The sequence below is a fragment of the Nematostella vectensis genome, chromosome 13 (genome assembly GCF_932526225.1).
Source record: "Nematostella vectensis chromosome 13, jaNemVect1.1, whole genome shotgun sequence".
NCBI classification, from domain to species: domain Eukaryota; kingdom Metazoa; phylum Cnidaria; class Anthozoa; order Actiniaria; family Edwardsiidae; genus Nematostella; species Nematostella vectensis.
The window spans coordinates 2108946-2131108 of record NC_064046.1 but is presented as its reverse complement, the minus strand read 5'-3'; the positions used below and the strand labels follow the sequence as shown (position 1 = coordinate 2131108).

Below are 22163 nucleotides of genomic sequence, written 5' to 3'. Positions count from 1 at the left end.
TAAAGATGGTCACAGTCACTGTTTTTCTCTTCTGAATACAATTCACAAAGTTTGCAAAGCACCTGCGGTACGGCAGCCCTAAAAATGACAAGAATCATGCAGGTTTTCCAAAAAGGGAATATATTAGTTTCCTTATATGGAAGTGACCGCGCCTGGAAAAAACGACAATTTTTGGCTAAATTTTCTTGATATGCTTGCGGTTTCGAAGCATATTTAGACAATTCGGATCCGTAAAAGAACAAGTAGGACGAAAAACGCCAAGAAAGAAATAGTAAAACAGGACCCAGGGCCCTCCTAGAGGGGGCCGTGGTTATTTTGAGAAGGGGAGGGGGGGGAGATTTCCAGCACGCGATAAGGCTTTTCTTTGACGTGAGACAAAGGGAAGGACTGTTGATAAACAGTTTAATTAATGACTGAGACGCTGCCAAATGATATGCTTGGGGACAAATATATATGGTAATGCGTTATAATGGACGCGTATAAACCATCCAAAGAATAAACTTCCATAATTCCTGATATCCATAATACAGAATATTAAAAACCATTATACCCACAACTCACACCTGGGGCCGGTTCCTGAAAAGCTGGTTAGCGCTAACCCAGGTTAAATTTACACTAACCCACGATTGAATTTTTACCCCTGATTAGTTCTGTTCTCGAAACGCTGGTTTGCGCTGACTCTGGGTTAGTTTGGAGGTAACATCTAAACCCCCGTGCAAACTGCGCCAGCACCCGCCAACATTGGCGAATTGCTCGACTGACCACAAGACAAGTGAAATTTCAGAAAGTCCATTTCCCATTTTGACATTTCCTTTGTCCTATATTCAGTCAAGCGAAAATTCGCCAGCAATGTTGGCAGGTGCCGGCGCAGTTTGCACGGGGCTTAACCCTGCTCTCAAGGTGGGTTAACTCGCTAACCTAGGGGGGGGGGGGGGGGGGGGGGGGTTAGGGTTTAGGGCCTCCCAGACTTTGTAGTAGAACAAGTTTCATCAAATAAAGTTGTCGCCAAAAATGACGTTACACAAAAAAAATGTAGGGATCAAATGTCCTAACATTTCGCTTTCTTATGCGACCTTCGTTGCGATGCTGCCTCGATAATTGTTCTGGGACAGACAGCAAGTTACATGAAATTTATCTTGAAATCAATCTGTCTAGCTGGTGTCACGCACCAACTCGAATCCTGTAAAGGTAATAACAGGTGATGTTGGGGTGTTTTGGGGATTCTCTGCGAAAATTAAAAACCACCAAAGATAAATTTGAGTTGCTCTCTATTGATCTACTGGGTGGATTTTACTCGTCAAACCATTTTTCACTCGATTAATCCAGGGCTGGTAAATCGGGGGATTACTTGGCTTTCGAGAACGGAGAGTTTTCCATAGGTTAGCTAACTTACGATTAGCTAATATTTTACCAGGGATTAGGCGCTGATCCATAGAGTCTCTTTCCAAAACTCAACCCTCAGTCCGTACCGAGGTTGCCACGCCCTGGTTAAAATTTACTGAATTATCCGGTTTACCATTAATAAACAGACAGTAATAACCAGACAAAAAATGGAAAACACTTGAATTTTGCGCGCTCATCCAAGGAGGTCGGAGGTCGTGAAAGCGGTCTAAAGTGCGGTCTAGACTGCGGTCTAAAGTGCGGTCTAAAGTGCGGTCTAAAGTGCGGTCTAGAGTGCGGGGGTGTATTTTTGGGTCTAAAATATCAGTATGGATGTTCTCGGTTTTATTTTCGAGCCTCTATTTGTCTTATTACAGCGCACCGCTGTCAGGCTAGTATTTCCGCGGTAACGAAGCCTTCCCTGCTTGAACATGTGTTGCTGCCGTGGAAGCGAGGAGGAAAAAATGTTAACGTTTGTGCCACAGAAACATTCACATTTGTATAAGCTGTGGATAATATATAACATTCTAAACACTAGGAGTTTTTCAATTTTATTGTTAAATTAGTTAAATTTCAGCAGTAATGTATGTTATGTGGTATCTCTTTTTTGTTTTAGCATAAATATATACTATTCTTGGCACAGCCATTACATATTACAGCGGTTTCTGCCGTCCATCAGAACAAGTGCTTCAAATTTAATTAAACTTTAATCTAATTTAAAAAAAATCTATCTAGAACACATTTTTAGAGCCGCAAGGCTTCCCGGTATTTCTCTTCATCGGCGCGGTGACTGACACACGTCAATCAAACCCAACATCATACACACTCTGCAAATGCTCTCTTCCGGTCGGAGGCGCTGTCAACCAGTTATTGGCGATCCATTTCTCTCCCTTGATGACGTCACATCCGCCATGGAGTGAGTACGCGTCCAGTAGTCCTAGCATGCCGGAGTCTTCGTCCACGTGGTGATTGTACCACATTATCGCCATGTTTTTCTTGGGTGGAACCACGAGGTTTGCGCGGTGGCAGTTTACACTGAGGTTGAAGTCGTCCGTCGGTTGGTCTGAGTCTGGGTTGGTTAAAACCTGGCAGGAAATTATATGTGTTCATTATTGGAGGGCAGATACCTCGTAGTTTTACTGTTACATTTTCACACCCTTTCTGCTTTCGCCGTCCCCATATGGCCGTTTTCACACCGTTCTCGTCCAATGTGCCGTTTATTCATACTTCAGTCCTTTCATTTCACATTCATCACCGTTTTCACACACATTGCGTACTGATTTGACGGTGTCCTTAAGTACCGTACTCATACCAACAATGTAGCGTTCTCACGCAAAAGATAAACGCAGTGGCTATATGCCCGGCTATATGCCAGGTCTTGGATGGACAAAATGCCCGACAGTTTTAAATTTTTTCAAATAACCCAGTTAAATATCTTCCTAGTTAGTTCAAAGTATTCTATATTTGTTGAGAAAGGACAAGTAAATCTGAATCTGAGCTTTTGTTGTCGGTATTGAATGTTTTCCGTTGTCTGTGTACAATATAAAATCGTATACTATCGTTCTTATCGTAAAATCGTCCGGCACATAGCCACTGCGAAAGAAAAAACTGTCTGAATAAAGCTCTTATTGTACCATTTTCACACTCTCTCATTTTTACGCTGTCCTTGTACCGATTTCAACCTTTTCTCTGGCGCGTACAAAGGAATTGGGGGTGGGGGGGGGGGAGGGGGAGTGCCTAATAATAGGTTTAATATGGAAAAAGGAGAGTGGGGTTTTAAATTACGATATGAACCACTTTTTTGCGGCCAAGAGGGTGAGCCCGTTTCTTGTATCGGTTTCACAATTTTCACCTTCCGATTTAAGGTCTCGGTAAAGTAACGACGTGTCCGCGGAAAAAAAATTGTCGCGCCGCAATTTTTTATTACATGTACAAACTATATATCAATTAATAAAAGATAAAATATTGAATCATCTCCTGCAAGTTTTATTTTTGCAATAGCTCATTCCGCGTTTAAGTTTTGAGGCCTCAAACGCAAAAATACGGAGTTTACTCTAGAGCGTAATGCACCTTCGCGTTATTGCGCATGCACTTGCACGTAATCTCAATGACAGATGATCTACCAAAAAGTGTGTGAGGACTTTTTGTCATTTGACACTGTCAACAAAATATCACGAATCAAAGTTGGGACTCTCATTTCTGACGAAATTTGGACACGAAAAGTGCTATATAAGCGATCTTCAGTCGAAAATCGAAAATTCCTCACACACTTAATGACATGGCATAATCTATCAGATCCCTAAAATTTGAATGCGATATCTTAAAAACCGTCGCGAGGTTACGCCCTACAAGCTCGAGTTCTCGCCTCAAAATAATACGCTAGAAAAGTCAAAGATTTGGCGTGAATTCACGGTCAACAGGTCACGGGAAACAGCAAAGGCCCATTTTAGCCGTCTTAAAATGCGATTTATGGAAAAAATTTTTTTTCAAAAATCAAGTTTAAGAACTATTGATACAGGTTTTGCAAAAACCACAAAATAAACAGTTGTGTCAAATTTACCTTTACCAAGACCTTAACACTCTTTTCATACTCTTTTAACGCTCTTCTAGAAGAGTTTTCACACTCACCTTATGGTCATACGTAGCGTTGTCGGCCACGATGAAAGCGGTTTCTCCGCCTTGCTCCACGTGGTTCAGGTAGTACAAGATAGTGATGTAACGACACAGACGGCAGCCGTCTGGTTTCTCCACTTTATGGTGGCAGCAGGGCTTATGTTCTGTATCGCTATCAACCGGCATTGAGTCGTAATGGATATGGTAATGGCCGAGTGGTTGGTAGTTCACAACCTATGAGAGACGATACAATCGAGAGGTCGTTCACAACCTATATGAGATATAGACGATACAATCGAGGGTCGTTCGACTGAATTTCCTAATATAGAAAGTTAAAAAAGTACCGTGGTGGACTTTTGGCGTTTCTTTTTTTTTCGAGCTTTTAATAGGAGTAGTTCTAGATTTAATAAAAGAGCTATGGTTATTGGAATATTTTAGTACATTATTTTTAAATGAACGTCTAACGTGAGATTTCACCTAATTTAAAGAACATGCCGAGGCTTAGATTACAGAACAATGTTGTTTAGTTAGTGTGACTCGCTCTAAGAGATGCAGAATCAAATTGTTTTAATGACAACGACCTTAGATTATTTAAACATTCTGACTCACTTGTAAGGCCTCGCCTCCTTGTACGATTTTTCTTGGAAGTTTGGTCAGATTGATCACTCTAAAACAAAGATACATGCTCAAAAATAGTCACCACCAGTCTTATCTTGGAAACGCTCTGTGTCGCCATCCATAACAGTACTTCTCCTCAAAGCTCTAAATGTTGAATGCTTAGTATATTTTTTGGTAAATATTGTCTTACAGTAAAAGCTCGAAGAGAATACGTCTGGAAAAAAATGATTGACACTAGAAAAACAATTTAGACGAAGGTATGCTTACTTCTCGTGCAGTTTGCGTAGGACTGGGTCCGAAGCCTTGTTCTGTGGTAACCAGGCCTGCTTGCTGAATCGCGCGCGGTGGCGGGGATGTTTTAGCTTCATGAATCTCAAGTACGCCCATAGCTTGGGGATATTCAGGAAGCTGAAGAACGGGCGCGCTATCTGGCCTATGGAAACATGATTTTATGAAGACTAATAAGTTAAACTGGAGCAAAAAATGGCAAAATTAAAATTGTAAGGTTGTGTTAGCTCACATTTTGTTTAAATTTTGCGTGGAGGTTCCTTGCATAATAAATAACAAAATTAGCTTGAGTATTTTATTGGTAGATTATCCGTTCTTGAGCAAAGTTGCCATAGATCATGAAAAAAGTAGTAATTTCGCCCAAATTGGGCAAATTCAGACAAATCAAGAGTCTTACAATTTGGAACGGACCATCTACCAAAAAATAGTAAAGCTTATTTTGTTTTATATTACACAAGGAACATCTATGCAATAAATCGAGCGAATAAAATTTAACACAACCTTACAATTTGAACTTTGCCATTTTTGTTTGAAATAAAGTATCAAACTTATGTCTGAACCTTATAATTCACACCCTATAAAATCCGCTCCCTCACATTCATTAGGTGATATTTTGTGCGGGATCGTCATTTTGTTTTGTCTGGCCGCGGGCGATTTGAAGGAGGCGATAGCACAATGGTGAGGGGCCTATCGAATATCTCGTTTTGAAAGAGGTATGAAATGGCTGTACTTTTGTAACTTTTGTACGGATCCCTCGAGAGCATGACACAAGCAAAAATATCTCTTTGTCGGTTTTATATTTCTGACATTGGCAAATTTCAATACAATCCATGACAAAATCTCACCGTTTTCGTAACCGTAGAAGCCTAATTGATCAAACCTAAAAAAACAAACAGATACAGTGAGCGTTTTGGCAACTCGGCTCGTCACTTAATATCAATTGTACGTACATTTTGTCGATCTCGTCATCCGCCATGAAGAGCAAGTGGAACTTGGCAATAAATCTCTTGAGCTATTTGAGAGACAACGGTTCAATGTTAAAGTCACGAGTTTTGGAGGCGAAATGGTCTAATTTAAAACGAATGCCATTATTAGAGAACCGAAGGTAAATAGCTAGCCTGCTGCCGGCCCTCTATTGGGTTAACTTAAAAATTACCATCAATCAATGGCTTTCGTTTTTCTAAATGGTCTAAAAGAGCCTGGGGCGAATGCGCGGGAGACCTGTGATATTCTAAAACGTTAGGGACTAGGCTCCATTTCCTACAAGTTAACGTGGAAATATATAAACTAAAATGAGCCCCAAATTGTCGTTTTTGCCAAACGCGGTCACTTCCATTACTTATTTGGAAAATCTGCATGATTCTTGTAATTTTTAAGGTGAGCGTACCCCAGGGGCTTCGTAAACTTTATGACTTGTAACCAGGAGAGAAAAACAGCTACTGTGACCATCTTTAGTTAGTTGAGAAGGTCCTTGAAAAGAAGTTTCCTCGGTACCAGACCCCCAAAACGATAACGTTTTCTTCAACATATCAAGAAAATTTAGCCAAAAATTGTCGCTTTTGACAAACGCGGTCACTTTCATGATTCACTGCATTTGTCATTTGTAAGGGTGCCGTAACGCAGGTGCTTCGTAAAGTTTATGTCTTGTAATCAGAACAGTAAAACAGTGACTATGACCATCTTTAGTCTATGGAGAAAGTCTCTGAAAAGAAACTAAGAGTCCTCGGCACCAGATCCCCAAAACGACAACGTTTTCTTCGTATGAATAGATGATGTAGCCTCTTTAGGGGCAAAGAATGGAACTAGATAATATCATGTTGAACGGAGGGGAAAGTAAAAGATTAGGCCACCCCTACCTCGCTAGTATCAATGACGTCATCATTATTCAAATCCCAGGCGTTGAAGTCCGTAGCAAAGACCTGGTCCTCGGGAATGCCTTGGCTCTTGTCTAACAAAGGTATTTACAACCGTCATTATAGATATAAGGCACTTATCCGATGATCTGCTAACAACACATGAGCTGAAATGATTCTCCAAATCACTGGACAAACCCTAACACTTTCACTTGGCGGGTCTAGGGATGGGCCGAGCGAGGCCCGGGCACCCTATTTTTAGGATTGTGCTTAAGAAGTAAGGAAATCCACAAAAGAGCAACCCCCCCCCCCCCCCCTTCCTTCTCAAAATCATTGCTGTCGAGGCTTTTTGCTCTCTCTTTTTTCTTTTCTGCTCGTTCGCGTTTTTCTTGGCTGAGGATGTCCCGAGTCACCGAGGATCTCTTAGCATACCCTGCAACAAGATCTGCTTCTTGTGCCAGTCCTACTTGTACCCTTATCAATTGACTCTACCTTCTTCTCGAGATCTACCTCGTACATAGATAGATAAATCCTTACCAACTGTCTCTATCTCCTTCTCGAGATCTCCCTCGTACATAGATAGATTAAACCCAGCAATGCTCGTCTTTAGTCCGCTGTCCTTAGCAAGTTTGATGATGTGCGCACTTTGTTCGTCAGTGAGAAAGTTCGGGATAGCTGGAAAAGGCCACAGTAAATCAACAACGGGCCATGAGAGATCTATGAGCTGGCAAGCTCTTCTGTTCTTTTTTTTACTTTGTATGTGTTAATACTGACTTTTTTCTGATTTATTTGGTTTGTATTGGTTTGTATTGCTAGCTAGAGGAGGGTTTAGGGGGTTTAACCACCCTTTGGGCCGTCAGAAAGCCATATGTAACAAAAAATTTCCCCCTTCCCCCCTTCCCCTTTGTCACTGAGCCAAACCCCCCTGAAAAGCTAAATCCGCCCGTGAAGGTGGTTTGATGGATGTTCTATCTTTGTGCATTTGTGTGCTGGTAAGCACTCTTTTCTACCCAGCTCAATCAGGGAAACAATACTAGGTCGTTTCGCTTGCTCTTTTCCAAGTACTGAGAACCTCCAGTAGAGAACAACGTTCAGCCTAATGTTTCATCAAATTTAAAGAGCAAGTTGTGGCTCGGATAGCAACAAATATTGTTTTGTTAATGTGATGCGTTCTAAACTCCAGTAATCTTACTTTGTTGATATCAACCTTAAAATCATTGTTTTTGCTCGTTTAAGTAACTCTCTTTTTTACGGGGGAGGGGGGGGGGGGGGTGGGGGTACCTCTTCGGTTTGAACAAAGTTAGTAATGCTACGTTTTTGTTGATTTCGCGCGTATGTATCTCTTATCTTGTATTTTATCAGACTCTTACCAAATATTAGCGGTTTCATTGCCATTGTTTTAAGTGTGTATTTCTTGCCATCTCCAAGATCTAACTCCCTCTCATGGCCCGTCTAGAAAAATACAGGTACCCACATTAGATTAAATGCTTATTCCAAAGGAACCCGTGTCGTCGATAGGGGTGGGGATAGACCCTATCTGCAATTACTGGACAAGGCGTATCATGTCACGTGGTCTAGTTTTAGGCGTGCGTTTTTGCACGAGTTGAGTTGATATCTTTAACGACACGTATCATAACATCATTCATTATCTGACGTTGTTTATTGTTTTGTAAGAGGTCTCGGTCTGTAATTGAGAGGGAAGGTTACCAACACGTTGCCTTGTTTTACTCTAGTAACTGGATATTAGTCCCCATTGTTCGTATTCTCGCCCTTTTTTATTCCATTGACTTTTTGAATATAGAATTAGAATTAAAATAGAATTGTTAGGGCTTCCGAGAAATTGATACCATCCATAACTTTGTTATTTGTGAATCATGCTTTAATCACGTCTTTTATTAACGCTAAATTAATTTCCCTTCGAACAAAGCGAAATAAAGACATTTACATACATAATCGCGTTTACATACATTACATACAATCGATCTGATGATTTGAACTTTATTTCGTGAAAAATACTTGAGTTACTGAAAATCTCTCTGTAAATATTTCGTATTTCTAAACATATGCCATATCATTGTTATGAATCCCGGAAAGACCTTTAACAAGTATAACCTGTAGATGATCATAAACAATAGAAAAGAAAAGTAGATAAAATATGGCAAGCATTACACAAAAAGTACTCTTAAACAATGATTCTACATAGAAAGTGTAGAAGTCAGAATTTCAGAAAAAATATCAATGAAGTACCTATAAAACGAAAATGAAACAATTTTTTGTCTAAGAAATCTTGTTCTATTTTTTTGTCCAAAGGTGGCAAAATTACTCTTGCATTGTCCGAAACCCATAACAATTCTTAAAAATATAAACAATAGCAGAAAACATATAATAAAAAAAGCGTATTTCACCTACCCTAACTCCATCAAGTCTGGGGAGTTTGAAGCCGCTCTCGTGGCTTTCTTTTTCTTCTTTTTTCTCTTGCGAGACGAAATCCTTACAATTGCTACCCTCTTTAGAGCAAAATTCTCTATGCTCCTCGTCTCCCTCAAAGCAAGGTTTTACAAAATTCTTATATTTACTTGAGGGATTCTTTTCAAAATCTGCTTTTGCCAAAATGGCCAGCAAAAGCACAGCTAAAATTCTTACTAGCATTGTATATATCGCAGGTAAAGCTGTCTGCCGAGCTCTAGCATTTCAAAGGACTGAAATATATTGGAAATGCATTTATAATTCATGAACAAGTTTACAGCCCTTGAAAAAGGCTCGCGTCTTTACTTGTGGTACATTCATTGGTCAATCCTAACCAGGTTGGTTTTTAGGTTATACGGGAGCACGGCGACTTATTCTACCTGTAAAATAGAAAGATTCCTTTTAGATATTCAGCGTTGGAACTTGGATTTCGTGAAAGAGGTCACGTTTTTTTCGAGTAAGCGTGTCCTATTTTGTTTGATTAGAATTTTCGTGCAAGTTAGCAGTTTAAACTTAAAAGTAACTTAAACGTTGGATTCTTTACTGTCAAAGTATAAGTAATTTGTTTTTTCTTTAGATAATTATAATGCAGAGAAAATATTCATATGATATGATGTTATTTAGCTGTACCATACAAATACTTTAGAAAGTTCAAAGTAGAGTGGAACGCCTGTGGTTTTATGCAGACTGCAAGGCATGATGGGGTTATTTCCTGTTTTTTGTCTTTGGGCTTTGGGATTTGTGTGAACATATAAATAAACACACCAGAAACTTCGTGTGAGTAGCATTTGATTGAAAATGACCTATTTACTTATTTAGAATAATCGATGATCCTCTAGAGCACATGTTTCAACCATACTTGTGCGCGATGAATGAAAAAAAGCCTTTCTTAGAGAACGAGGTAAAGCGAAATTATCAATAAATGTGACCATCAAAGCACTTTTCAAGATATAACATTAACACATTCAATCAAATGTGTCATTAAGATTGGAGGGAGAGCTCTGGATATATCCTTTGATCCTAAAACAACGGTGGGAAAATGTTCCAACCTAGTCACAAAAAAAAGGAAAGGCTGGGGTTGATGAATTATTAAACAGTATTCAGGCCTGTACCCAGGGGGGACGGCAGGGGGTGCGAACGCCCCCCCCCCCCCCCCCCCTCCACAACGGCCGAAGGTCCACTTTCGGTTCTTGATAGATAGATCCCTGCTCAGCTAATTAGCTACGAGTTTCGTTTGCTCCAGATATCTTCTGTTTAGCATAGAAAACACAACGACATAATTTCGTCATTTAAGCACTAGCACTTTTGCAACTTTGCAGCAACATGCTCAACGCACTACAAGTGAACTACTCCTTATTTACAAAATTAATTGAATCTGAACAAAAAGATTAAAAATTACTGCCATCTACATCTACATTTATTAAGTCGGTAAAAATCTTGCGATATCACACCAACCTTAAATAAAAGTATTTACATATAAATAAATAAATAAGGAGATAAGTAAATAAAAATATATACATATATACATGGATAGGTACTAAGTATATATAGAATATATAAAATATTAAATAATGTAAAGAAAATTCAATAATACAATTCAATAATATATAGAAATAAAATTATAAAATTAAAATTCAATTCTTATTATTATTAAGATAGATTTCGAGGCCATTTGTACTTTTGGGCAGGTCGGAATACAGGCCAAAATATCATCAGGCAAATCAATATATATGGTGAAAAATCTTCGGATGCCTTAGTTTCCGAGTCTTTGCACTTCTCAGATAGCAAGGAACTCGGAAACGAGCTGTTGCCACATTCGATTGGTTGTTTTCCGTTCATGAGTTACATTCTAAGAATGCCATTTGGCCAGCTGCTATGTTCCCGATCATCGACAAAAAGCTTAAATCGACGTTCAAAAATAATTCCTCCCTGGTTTTTGAGCGGATTGCTTAAAAAATCGATTCGGGGATAGTTCCATCCCTCTCTCATCCTGTACTGGTGTCAGTGTTTTCGTACTGCTTAAAATCCGGCAAAAAAAATGCGCAAAAGCTGAGGTAGTAAAAATTAAGTTCCAGCCTTGTCTCATCATGAACATATGAGTATCGACACAAAATAAGAGACAAACTTATATCGTAAAATTGAGCTTCTAGGGAAGAAAAAACACCACAGACGGATACATTTACAACTAAGTTTATTTCACGAATTAGAGGACGAAGATATAACTCATGGATTACTATTCGCGTGAATTCGAACGTCCTTAGAAACCCTTCACTGACGCGGGTGGGAAGCCTGTGACCAAATGAATGGTGAAAATGAAATGAAAGGGGCGTTCCTATCCCTTTTATACCTGAACCTCTTATAAGAAAACCATTTAACCATTCCTCCCCCGCCCCCTGGCAACCCTCAGCTCCCAGTTTTATTTCTCCCTTTCGCATTTGGCTAGTACCTGGTCTTACCTCCTGATGATAAACCTTGTACTAGAACACATGTAAGGTTGCTACGAAATATACCCCCCTTTTTGTCCTGCCTAATTTTTTTATTCTTATTCTTATCATTCTATACCAACATGTATTTTACCTTTTTATCCCCTTTAGATAGTCTTTCTACCAACAAACCCCCCCCCCCCCCCCTATCACATTTTGTTATCCACCCACCCCAGGTGCAATTGTACGAATACCCGATTTTAACCAATAACCCAAATCTTATGTATCCGTCAAGTCGTAAATACTCCTGATATGTTCGGACTGGCTGGTAGGTGCATTAATCCAGTTATTCGCGATCCATTTAACTCCTCTCTTGATATCACAGCCTCCGTGGAAGGAAAAGTGATCCACCTCACCCAGCAAACCGCTGACCGGGTCCATGACGTGATTGTACCACATGACCGCCGTGCCTCGCTTTGGTGGGATCACGAGGGTCGCCTTGTGACAGTTGGAGCTGAGGTTGAACTCGTCAGAAGAGTGTTGCGGATCTTGTAGAGACTGGAAGGGAAAATAGAATTTATTATAAAGCTTCGTGTAAACAGCGATAAGATCATCCCAAGCCGGTGCGAACAGCGGTAACATCACCTCAAACCCATGCGAACAGCGCTAACATAACCTCAAACCCGTGCGAACAGCGCTAACATCACCTCAAGCCCTTGCGAACAGCGATAACATCACCTCAAGCCCGAGCGAACAGCGCTAACATCATCTCAAGCCCGTGCGAACAGCGCCAACATCACCTCAAGCCCGAGCGAACAGCGCTAACATCACCTCAAGCCCGTGCGAACAGCGCTAACATCAACTCAAGCCCGTGCGAACAGCGCTAACATCACCTCAAGCCCGTGCGAACAGCGCTAACATCACCTCAAGCCCGTGCGAACAGCGCTAACATCACCTCAAGCCCGAGCGAACAGCGCTAACATCACCTCAAGCCCGAGCGAACAGCGCTAACATCACCTCAAGCCCGTGCGAACAGCGCTAACATCACCTCAAGCCCGTACGAACAGCGCTTACATCACCTCAAGCCCGTGCGAACAGCGCTAACATCACCTCAAGCCAGTGCGAACAGCGCTAACATCTCCTCAAGCCCGTGCGAACAGCGCTAACATCACCTCAAGCCCTTGCGAACAGCGCTAACATCACCTCATGCCCGTGCGAACAGAGCTAACATCACCTCAAGCCCGTGCGAACAGCGCTAACATCATCTCAAGCCCGTGCGAACAGCGCCAACATCACCTCAAGCCAGTGCGAACAGCGCCAACATCACCTCAAGCCCGTGCGAACAGCGCTAACATCACCTCAAGCCCGTGCGAACAGCGCTAACATCACCTCAAGCCCGTGCGAACAGCGCTAACATCACCCCAAGCCCGAGCGAACAGCGCTAACATCACCTCAAGCCCTTGCGAACAGCGCTAACATCACCCCAAGCCCGTGCGAACAGCGCTAACATCACCCCAAGCCCGAGCGAACAGCGCCAATATCATCCAGTATCACAAGGCACCGCCTCACTCGGTTGGCCAAAAGACAAGAAAACTGTAAGAGAACTATTTCGCAACAGCTCCTAACATGCTGTGTAGACATATCACCGATATATCAGGCCCGTACCCAAGGGGGTGCAGGGGGTGCGAACGCACCCCCCACAACGGCCGAAAGTCCACTTTTGGTTCCCAATCGACGTGCTATTTGTAGACAAAACTAAAAATCATAATCTTGATCACTCTGGTATGTAGCCAAATCCAACAATAAACGTCCCGTGAAGATACTGCAAAGGCATAAAAATCCCTTTTTGTTCTTTCAGAGTTGGTTAGATTTTTATCAGAGAACTCCCTCCCCCTCCCCTCCCCCCCGGAAAATATCTGGTTTCGCACCCCTCCCCCCCAATAAAAATCCTGGGTACTGGCCCGCATATCACTCAGTGTTGCTTACACCATTATTGTCAACAAGTAAAAGAAAATGTTGTCGAAATACCTCAAAGAATCTCCCCACAAACAAATCTGCACAAACAAACCAATCATTTTTAGGCTAACAAGGCCATTACTATACAGAGTATAAGTCACTTTAATACAAGCTTTTATGAGATTATCAAGATATTTAACTTTTACCTCGTCTATGGTGTAAGTCTCGTTATCAGCGACGACAAACGCAGTCTCCCCTCCCTCGTCCACGTCATTCAGGTAGTACAAGATCGTGATGAACCTGAAACAGAGATAAGAATTCTAGAAGACTAAATTATCTCTCGGGATCCTGGATCTACCCCTGGGGGCCTTCCGTATATAAGTCCAGGGCTTCAAACGTTTTTGGATCCAAACATTTTAAAGCCAGCGGTTTCTCTGGGCTCACATTTTGCTAGGCCCGCAAGGAATAACAGCGGTATCACAAATAAAATCAAGATTCCGGCCAGCACAGGGGCTGAACTAGGCATAACTACATCAAATTTTATTTCTTCGGGAACAAGATTGGAAGGCGCTACTGCCTATTTTATTGGCCAATTTGATGGAATGACAGTCGATTTACCAATTTCGAGTCCTGCACCTGTGATGCGGCGAACAGTTCTACCTTTTAAACGACTACTTTTATGCCCGATTTCAATGAAATTACAGAGAATGTATGGAGGATTGTATGCTCTCAAGCGAACAAAAGTGCAATGTCCAAGGAACAATCATAGGGCTTTCTCTGGCATCGTTTGAACGGAAAGTGTACCACTCGAATGCATTCCCAGAAATAAGGGACATTAGCCAGCGGTTTCTCTGGGCTCACATTTTGCTAGGCCCGCGAGGAATAACAGCGGTATCACAAATAAAAATAAGATTCCGGCCAGCACAGGGGCTCCCCTTTTGTTGTTACACTAGAAGTTTTTAATCAGGTTGACTAAAATTCCAAATAAAAGTAGTATTAGCGGTATTTAAATGTGCAAGGGGCATCTCTGATTTGATACGTCCAATGATAAGGGATACGTCCAATGATAAGGGAAGTGCGGCAGTCTTGCTGAGGTTGGAATACATTAAATGCGCAAATTTAAAAAAATGTATTTTAGAAAGGCTTTATGGTTCCCCTGTGTCAATCCCAGAAAGCCGTGGGGCCGTTTAAAAACAAAATGGAGAACGGACGAACGGAGAGAAGTTGTTCTTGCGGAGCGCACCGTTTTCCTTGCTTCAGTCTGTATCTTAAAGACAACAATAATGGTTCCTGAACTAGGCATAACTACATCAAATGTCATCTCTTCGGGAACAAGATTGGAAGGCGCTACTGCCTATTTTATTGGCCAATTTGATGGAAGGATAGTCCATTTACCAATTTCGAGTCCTGCACCTGTGATGCGGGGAACAGTTCTACCTTTTAAACGACTACTTTTATGCCCGATTTCAATGAAATTACAGAGAATGTATGGAGGATTGTATGCTCTCAAGCGAACAAAAGTGCAATGTCCAAGGAACAATTATAGCGCTTTCTCTGGCATCGTTTGAACGGAAAGTGTATCACTCGAATGGCAAGGGTTTTTTTCGAGTCCTGCATCGTGAGCCCAAAATCTCTGAAACGAGAAAATTTGATAAATTGTGATGTCTCCCCACATTTCCTTATAGCGAATGGCGGCCATTTTGACATTGTATGTGCACTATTACGCATGCGTGGCGGCCATGTTGTCTCTTTTATCTGGGAATGGGCAAGGGTTTTTTTTTTCGAGTCTTGCATCGTGAGCCCAAAATCTCTGAAACGAGAAAATTGGATAAATTGTGATGTCTCCCCACATTTCGTTATAATAAATGGCAGCCATTTTGACATTGTATGTGCACTATTACGCATGCGTGGCGGCCATGTTGTCTCTTATTTCTGGGAATAATATTTTAGTAATACCCCTAGGAGACTGTCTTTTAAAACACCCCCTGAGAGCAAACTACTATTTTTATGGAAGACAGTAAAAGTATTTTTTGTCTAGGACGTCGATACCAACACACCAAATAAGGTATTTTAATGAAAATAAGATTCTTTTAAATAAAAAAATTCTCTGTTGGAATCGTTAGCACTGAATACGTTGCTTTTTGTTGCTGTTATTTTGCCGTCAAAAGCCCGAGCGCGCGCGAGTTTCCCGCAAAAAAAATCACGCGATTTCTTAGTGCAAGTCCCCTATTATGGTCTTTCTGTGTCACCTGCACAGCTTGCATTCGGGTTTGTTGAGCACGTTTTGATGGCAGCATGGGATTTCCCGGTTGGTGGTCGGCGTAGAATCCAGATGCCCGTGGTAGTGACCGCCCTCGCCGTAACGAACAACCTGAAACAAGTGACACGTGACCGTCGCGTAACGAACAACCAGAAACACGTGTCACGTAACGAACAACCTGAAACACGTGACACGTGACCGTCACGTAACGAACAACCTGAAACACGTGACACGTGACCGTCACGTAACGAACAATCTGAAACACGTGACAAGTGACCATCACATAACAAACAACCTAAAACACGTAACACGTGACCATCACGTAACGAACAACCTGAAACACGTGACACGTGACCATCACGTAACGAAGAACGTGAAACACGTGACACGTGATCGTCACGTAACGAACAACCTGAAATACGTGACACGTGACCGTCACGTTAAGAGCAACGTGAAACACGTGACACATGACCATCACGTAACGAACAACCTGAAGACAAACACCGAACTGACCGCTGCACTGGAGTATTAGAAAAATGTTCAAGGATTGCGGGCTCACCTGGATGGATTCACTAGTCCTTATCAATTTCTCCGGAAGTTTGGTGAGCTTTTTTATCCTAAACGAGGAAACAAAATGTTTATACCGTATGGGAAGCACAGTTAGCCCACTTTCCATGCGAGCTTAGAAGATCTATTAGATCTCTTGTATAAGCGAACTAAAGTTTGGGTATAATTCTGGTTGAAATGAAAACCCTGACTTATTCATTAATAAAACGATAGTTTGACCGGTCATACTATCTTAACTAGCTCCTGCTGATGTCTTAACGCGGCAAAACCGGTTAGTAGCCTTGGCAACCGATCTACCCCACAACCCCTTGCACCCTCCAACCCAGTCATCCTCTCGTTTTTCAACAACACATCAAACATATTCCCCACGGATTAGATAGGTTCTTCATATGCATTGCCTTATATAGGCATTGATGCCCATATTTAGAAGAGCTAAAGTTTTCCCGCTCCCTGATCTCCAGAAAACATGGGGGAAAATGCTGATTCCTGTCAATTTGAGACTCGAGGCAAAAATGTGTCAAAACAACTTTATCGCTTGGTCAAAGCTTTATCATACAAAATTTGAAAAGCCCTTAGACCCAGGCCTCCAAGAGATTGGCCGAGCCAGTTTAGCGGTCACCCAAATATTAATATGGGAATGCATGGGTTATATCACGGTAGGAAAGACATTACACATGCCTACGTGCACGTTACCTACAGATAATCAAACAACGCAGCTTTCTTCGTGCTGAATCTTTTTTTACCTGTCTTGAATGGATCTTAACATCCGGTCAGCGGTCCTCTCTACAGGTAACCAGGCCTGTTCACTATAGCGGGGCCTGTGGCGAGGATGTTTGTCCTTGAGGTACCAAAGATACGTCAGCAGTTTCTTGATACCACGTGACTCGAATTCCGCCAATGAGATTTGGCCTGTGAAGATTTTCGACTCATTTATCATCATTCTAAACAAATGCACTCAAACAATAATTGGTCCTGTACTTACATTTTTCAGGTTCCTGAAATTTTAGTTTATCTAACCTGCAAACAAAATTCAATTATTATCAGTTTTATTGTATTTCCTATTGAAAGTTTTCGTTCAACTTTCTTAATGACAGGCTCAAGGCACGCCTTCCTAGTCAAAGATTTGAGGGAAACGTAGCAAGCGTGGTTGTTATCCATGAGTCTGCCATATCCAACATATGTTATGTCCTTCGTCTAAATGGCCTATGGGAGATTGGGGAATCTTTACTCACATCTCCATAACTTCATCTCTGTTCAAGTATAACTTATCGTATTTCAACGCAAAGCTGGATATCTGCAAAGAGAAAGATACTTTCAGCACGTGTCATAACGATGATGATGGTGATGATTGCGATGACTATTAAAATAAGGATGAAACACGTGAATCCTATACAGTGGGTCCCCGTTAATTCAAACCTTCAAGGGAGAAAAAAACAGTTAGATTTTGCTAAACGTCTCTTGGTTATCCTAGTTTGAGTTATCGAGGTTCGTGATGATTAAAAATGCCAATGTTCCTCGGTCATCATGTTTGAGTTATCGAGGTTCTATTTCAGTGATGATAAGCATGCTCATATTCCTCGCGCATCATGTTTGAGTTATCGAGGTTCTATTGCAATGAAGATATGCTCGCTCATATTTCCCGGACATCATGTTTGAGTTATCGAGGTATTATTTCAGTGATGATAAGCATGTTCATATTTCCCGGTCATCATAGCAAGGGTATTCACCTCATCCATGTCTATCATGCCGTCGTTGTTCTTATCCCAAGTGTCGAAGCGCTCAGCGAGGAGGTCGTCAGGCCCAGCTGCTGGTTTTGTCTCGTCTGGGAAAAAGATAACATTATATTTTATCATACAATGGCCTGTGTGGCGAATCGATTAGCACGATCGGCTGTCACTGCAGTTTTCGATATTCTGGGAACTCTCGCCGGCGTTTTCCACAGCTAAATTGCCTTTTAAATCCTTGAAGTGGATTCATTGGCCATCACTGGCCAGCACTAGACTCTCCGCAAGGTTCTGACTAATCAAAAGACACCAAATCAATAAGGGGTGGTAAGGGGGTTCCTTGCATGTTTCACGAGTTTCAAAAATCGGAAATCACGTTTCACGATAAACTGATAAACTGACGACAAGAATCAACCTTTACTCGGAAATCACGATTCACTTTTTGAAAAGCATAGATCACGATTCATGCTGATCAAATTTTGCCATTCACGAATCACAGCGAAGGTAGCAATCACGGATCACAGTTTTCAATTTGTCCTTTTTACGATTCACAAAAACAAAAATGGATCCACGGATCACAAAAATAACTCTTACCGCCCCCTGATCATTGTGTTAGTTGCAATGAACGAAGCCAGAGACCATTTTCTCTATTCGTGGGCTCACCTACGGCATCCAGCTCTCGATCCAGTCCCCCTTGGTACGCCTCCTTGTCAAACCCGGCAACACTTTGAGCGAGACCGCTGACCTTAGCAAGCTCGATGATGTGGTCGCACTCATCAGGACTTAGGAAGTTTGGAATTTCTATAAATAACAAAAAAAGAGCAATATCCATCACGAATTCTATATCTAGGAAATTATATTCAGGAGTGGCGAGGGTGTCATTGACACAAAAAGTTTGATTAGAGCGCCAAACAAATATAATGAGAGAAAATTTGTGGAGAGTCCCTAGCGCGGGAAAAAACACTTCGCTCAGCAATCTTTTAGCTACGGTAATGCGAGGCACACTCTTTTTTATATAAGAACGTCAAATGTTCAGTTAAGGCTGGGACGTTCTTATTTTGGGGACATTTTAAGGATGGATATCTTCGATGTTCTTAAATTTTTAGTGTATATAAAAATATAATACCCAATAAATTATTAGGAAGAGAATTACACAAATGATCAATAGCAATAATATATAAGGTTGTTATTATGAGCACAATTTGATTCTGGATTTTAGAACGCATCTGGACTAGCAAGAAAAAAGAATTTCTGCTATCTTAGCCTTGGCATGTTCTTAGCATGTTCTTTTGGTGAAATCTCAGGCTGGATGTTCTCATAAAAAAGGTTCTTATATAAAAAAAGAGTGTACTCGACTACATTCTTTTTTAAGGTATTCCGTACGGTAGAGCACTTACCTAGTATCGTGGGTTTCATAGCCCTTGTGATCATTTTATACACTTTTCCATTAAGCTCTACTTCCTGAGTGTAGCCGGTCTGAGGTGAAGCAAATCTTGTTTATCGTTTTATACTGTTGTCAAAAAACCTCCGAAATAAAGGTGTGCTAATTGTTCTTAATTCAATTTTTAAATCACTTATTTTTTTAAAACATTTTTGAAATATTTCCATCTTTCTAATACTCTTCCAGGTGTGAATAGGGTATTGATTTTCAGAGCAAAAAAATAATTGAGAACCTGTTATGACTTTTTCAAAATTTTAGAAACTCCCATAGAGAAGCAGCAGGTACGTGCCCCGAAACACCACGTGCTAATGCCGCATAAATTAGCAAACCCTTCATAACACAACATTACCCAATAAAATACCTAGTATTTTGCTAAAGGCTGAAAAAAATTGATGTCCTCACTGAGAAGTATTGTTCAGTGTTTTTCTTACGACTTATTTTTCACTTTAAATGAATGTACGAATTCGTACCTTCACCCCGTCGAGTTTGGTCAGCCTTGATTGCCTATGAGCTTCGTGACATTTTTCTTGTGGATTCCTGCAAATGTTATCGATTTCTTCGTCGGCGAAACAAGGTCTTATGAAATATTTCTTTTTTGCTTCACTGTACTTGTGGGACGCTAAAGCGAAAATAATAATGCACGGAAACCAGGAAAAAATTAATAAGTTTCCCTTCATTATACACACAGTCCAAAACGTTAGAGTTTTGATTATGATGACGTCACATTAGAAGTTACCATGATATGCTAATAAACTTATCTTATACCTCATTCACACCAGCACTTAAACCAGTTTAAAAGGTGGTTTAATTAAACTGATTTAAATCTCAATTTCCCAAGAGTGGACAGAACCAAGAACAAAACTGAATAGACAGTGCTGTACATGTTACTAAGTGATCATTTAGCTAGCAAGAATTCAACACAATGAGAAATTTGAGTGTCCAAACACTACAGACTTCAGAAATCGGGATTTTTCGTCAACAGCCTTGTAATTTCCCCTCCCCTCCCCTCCCCTCCCCCCTACCCCCCTCCCCCCCAAAAAAAGAGTAGTGAAATCGCGAAAAAATGTATGATAGTTCTGCAGCTGTTACTTTGCTGAAAATCAGCTGTAAAACTAAATCCGGTAGCGAGTTTAACATTTGATTTACTTGTCTTTTCGAATAAACGAAAAAAACGAGAAAAAAAATTCAATGCTAAGCAAAGATTTCAAGTGCAGCAATGGATTAAAGTCCTTATTTTTTTCATCGTAAATATTTTGATACGATGATTGTTCAATAAGCCACTTTAAAGAGTAATCGCTTTGAACATATCTTTATTTTTCTCATCATTACGTATCAGCTGTCTCTGTGGCGCAATCGGTTAGCGCGTTCGGCTGTTAACCGAAAGGTTGGTGGTTCAAGCCCACCCAGGGACGATTTTTTAAATCTTTTTTTTTCTGTCATCAATTAAGGTAACGAACGAATATCCTATATGTCAAATGTGATACGCCTGGAGTGTTCAGTCAAATATATTGTTTTCCTCTTACTACAAAGGTGGTAAGTTTTTAAATGCCTTACAAAAAGGGGGGGGGATAGGGGTATGTAAATCCGCCGATCCGCAACGTTTTCGAGAGAAATCCGTGGATCCGCAGATATTTTCAGATCCGCATGGTTTGACAGATAAACAATAGCACCGATTGAAATTCATTAAAAACCCGAAATTCGACAGTCAAAGCAGTCAAAATCCGAAATCCGTGCCCAAATTGTCAACAGATCCGTGATCCACCGTATTTCTAAAATCCGCCAATCCGCTGAAATAATAATTAAAATCCGTAATCCGTGAGAATTTCGGGGCTGAATCCGCCGATCCACGAACCTATTCACCCCCCCCCCCCCCCCTACAAGCAAGGCGGTGTAGCATTTTTTTTTCAAAATTGGAATAATCTGTTGTATAAAGATTCTCTGCAATGCTTTTTGTCGAATGTTATTATTTTTGAAAAAGTGCCTTGTATTAGGCCAAAAACAGCAATTAATGTTTCAAATATCAATTGAAACAAAAAGTTCTTGATTTTTGGTGTTCACTAGCTTATTATTTAAAAAAAATATTAAGCTATATCGATCAAATTATGCCATCATTGATGTCGTAGTAGGATAGCCTGGATGTGATCGGCGTTCCCGAAAAGACCGACAAATCTATCACTGACAACAATCTCCGAAAAGTCCTTGATAAAACTATTATTCCCTGGATACCTCTTTAATTAGTATGATTAGCGTTTCGCCCTATGGGTGAAATTGATATAGCCTACCTGTAGGCTTTGATAGTTTTTCCGGCACGAAAACCCCGAAAACACGGAGTTCGCATACCACGGCCTTCTGTGGGTAAAGTTTTTTTGCCCTCGTAAGTTAGCAAAACAAAGCGCCTCGTCTGTCGCTTGATGGAAAATAAACCTAAAAGCAAACACAATACTTTCCCACATTTGTTTTCGGGTAATTAAACGAGTCACACCCATGAATGAAAAAAATAATTTCCGCAGTGTAAACACAATTATACTATATCTTAATTATTATTTTTGAAAAAGTGCCTTGTATTAGGCCAAA

General features: G+C 40.9%; 2 protein-coding genes and 1 non-coding gene across 4 annotated transcripts; 1 reads left to right on the top strand and 2 right to left on the bottom strand.

The window, feature by feature from the left end:
• Positions 1-1915: 1915 nt before the first annotated feature.
• LOC5508165 (transmembrane prolyl 4-hydroxylase) lies at positions 1916-9467 on the bottom strand. Its single transcript, XM_032376976.2, has 10 exons — positions 9162-9467; positions 8123-8204; positions 7290-7427; positions 6756-6847; positions 5850-5911; positions 5745-5779; positions 4879-5044; positions 4603-4660; positions 4009-4227; positions 1916-2465 (listed from the first exon to the last, which is right to left on the bottom strand). Exons 1-10 carry the CDS (start codon positions 9399-9401, stop codon positions 2181-2183), a joined length of 1377 nt encoding a protein of 458 aa, XP_032232867.1. The 5' UTR covers positions 9402-9467; the 3' UTR covers positions 1916-2180.
• A 1925-nt stretch (positions 9468-11392) lies between these two features.
• Positions 11393-22004, bottom strand: LOC5508183 (transmembrane prolyl 4-hydroxylase). 2 transcript variants are annotated; one of them, XM_032376978.2, is made up of 12 exons: positions 21872-22004; positions 20060-20208; positions 19546-19624; positions 18812-18949; positions 18152-18246; positions 17657-17718; positions 17407-17441; positions 17168-17333; positions 16417-16474; positions 15847-15968; positions 13804-13897; positions 11393-12199 (listed from the first exon to the last, which is right to left on the bottom strand). In XM_032376978.2, the coding sequence occupies exons 3-12, from the start codon at positions 19577-19579 to the stop codon at positions 11921-11923; spliced, it is 1083 nt and encodes a 360-aa protein (XP_032232869.1). In that variant the 5' UTR covers positions 19580-19624; positions 20060-20208; positions 21872-22004; the 3' UTR covers positions 11393-11920. The 2 variants fall into 2 exon arrangements, with proteins under 2 accessions (XP_032232869.1, XP_032232868.1); XM_032376977.2 differs by lacking the exon at positions 21872-22004 and having other exon boundaries at positions 20060-20498.
• Trnan-guu lies at positions 20928-21001 on the top strand. The gene has a single exon. It is a non-coding gene; the product is annotated as a tRNA-Asn (tRNA).
• Positions 22005-22163: the final 159 nt, after the last annotated feature.

Bases quoted from the DNA above. Each gene is read 5' to 3' on its own strand.
- LOC5508165 (XM_032376976.2), bottom strand. From the start codon at position 9,401: ATGCTAGTAAGAATTTTAGCTGTGCTTTTGCTGGCCATTTTGGCAAAA. The intron at 7,428-8,122 runs GTAAGAGTCTGA...GGCCTTTTCCAG, and splicing joins AATGAAACCGCTAATATTTG to CTATCCCGAACTTTCTCACT. The intron at 5,045-5,744 runs GTGAGATTTTGT...ATGTTTCCATAG, and splicing joins CTTCTACGGTTACGAAAACG to GCCAGATAGCGCGCCCGTTC.
- LOC5508183 (XM_032376977.2), bottom strand. From the start codon at position 20,266: ATGAAGGGAAACTTATTAATTTTTTCCTGGTTTCCGTGCATTATTATT. The intron at 18,950-19,545 runs GTAAGTGCTCTA...TGTTATTTATAG, and splicing joins TATGAAACCCACGATACTAG to AAATTCCAAACTTCCTAAGT. The intron at 18,247-18,811 runs GTGAGCCCACGA...TCTTTTTCCCAG, and splicing joins TCGAGAGCTGGATGCCGTAG to ACGAGACAAAACCAGCAGCT.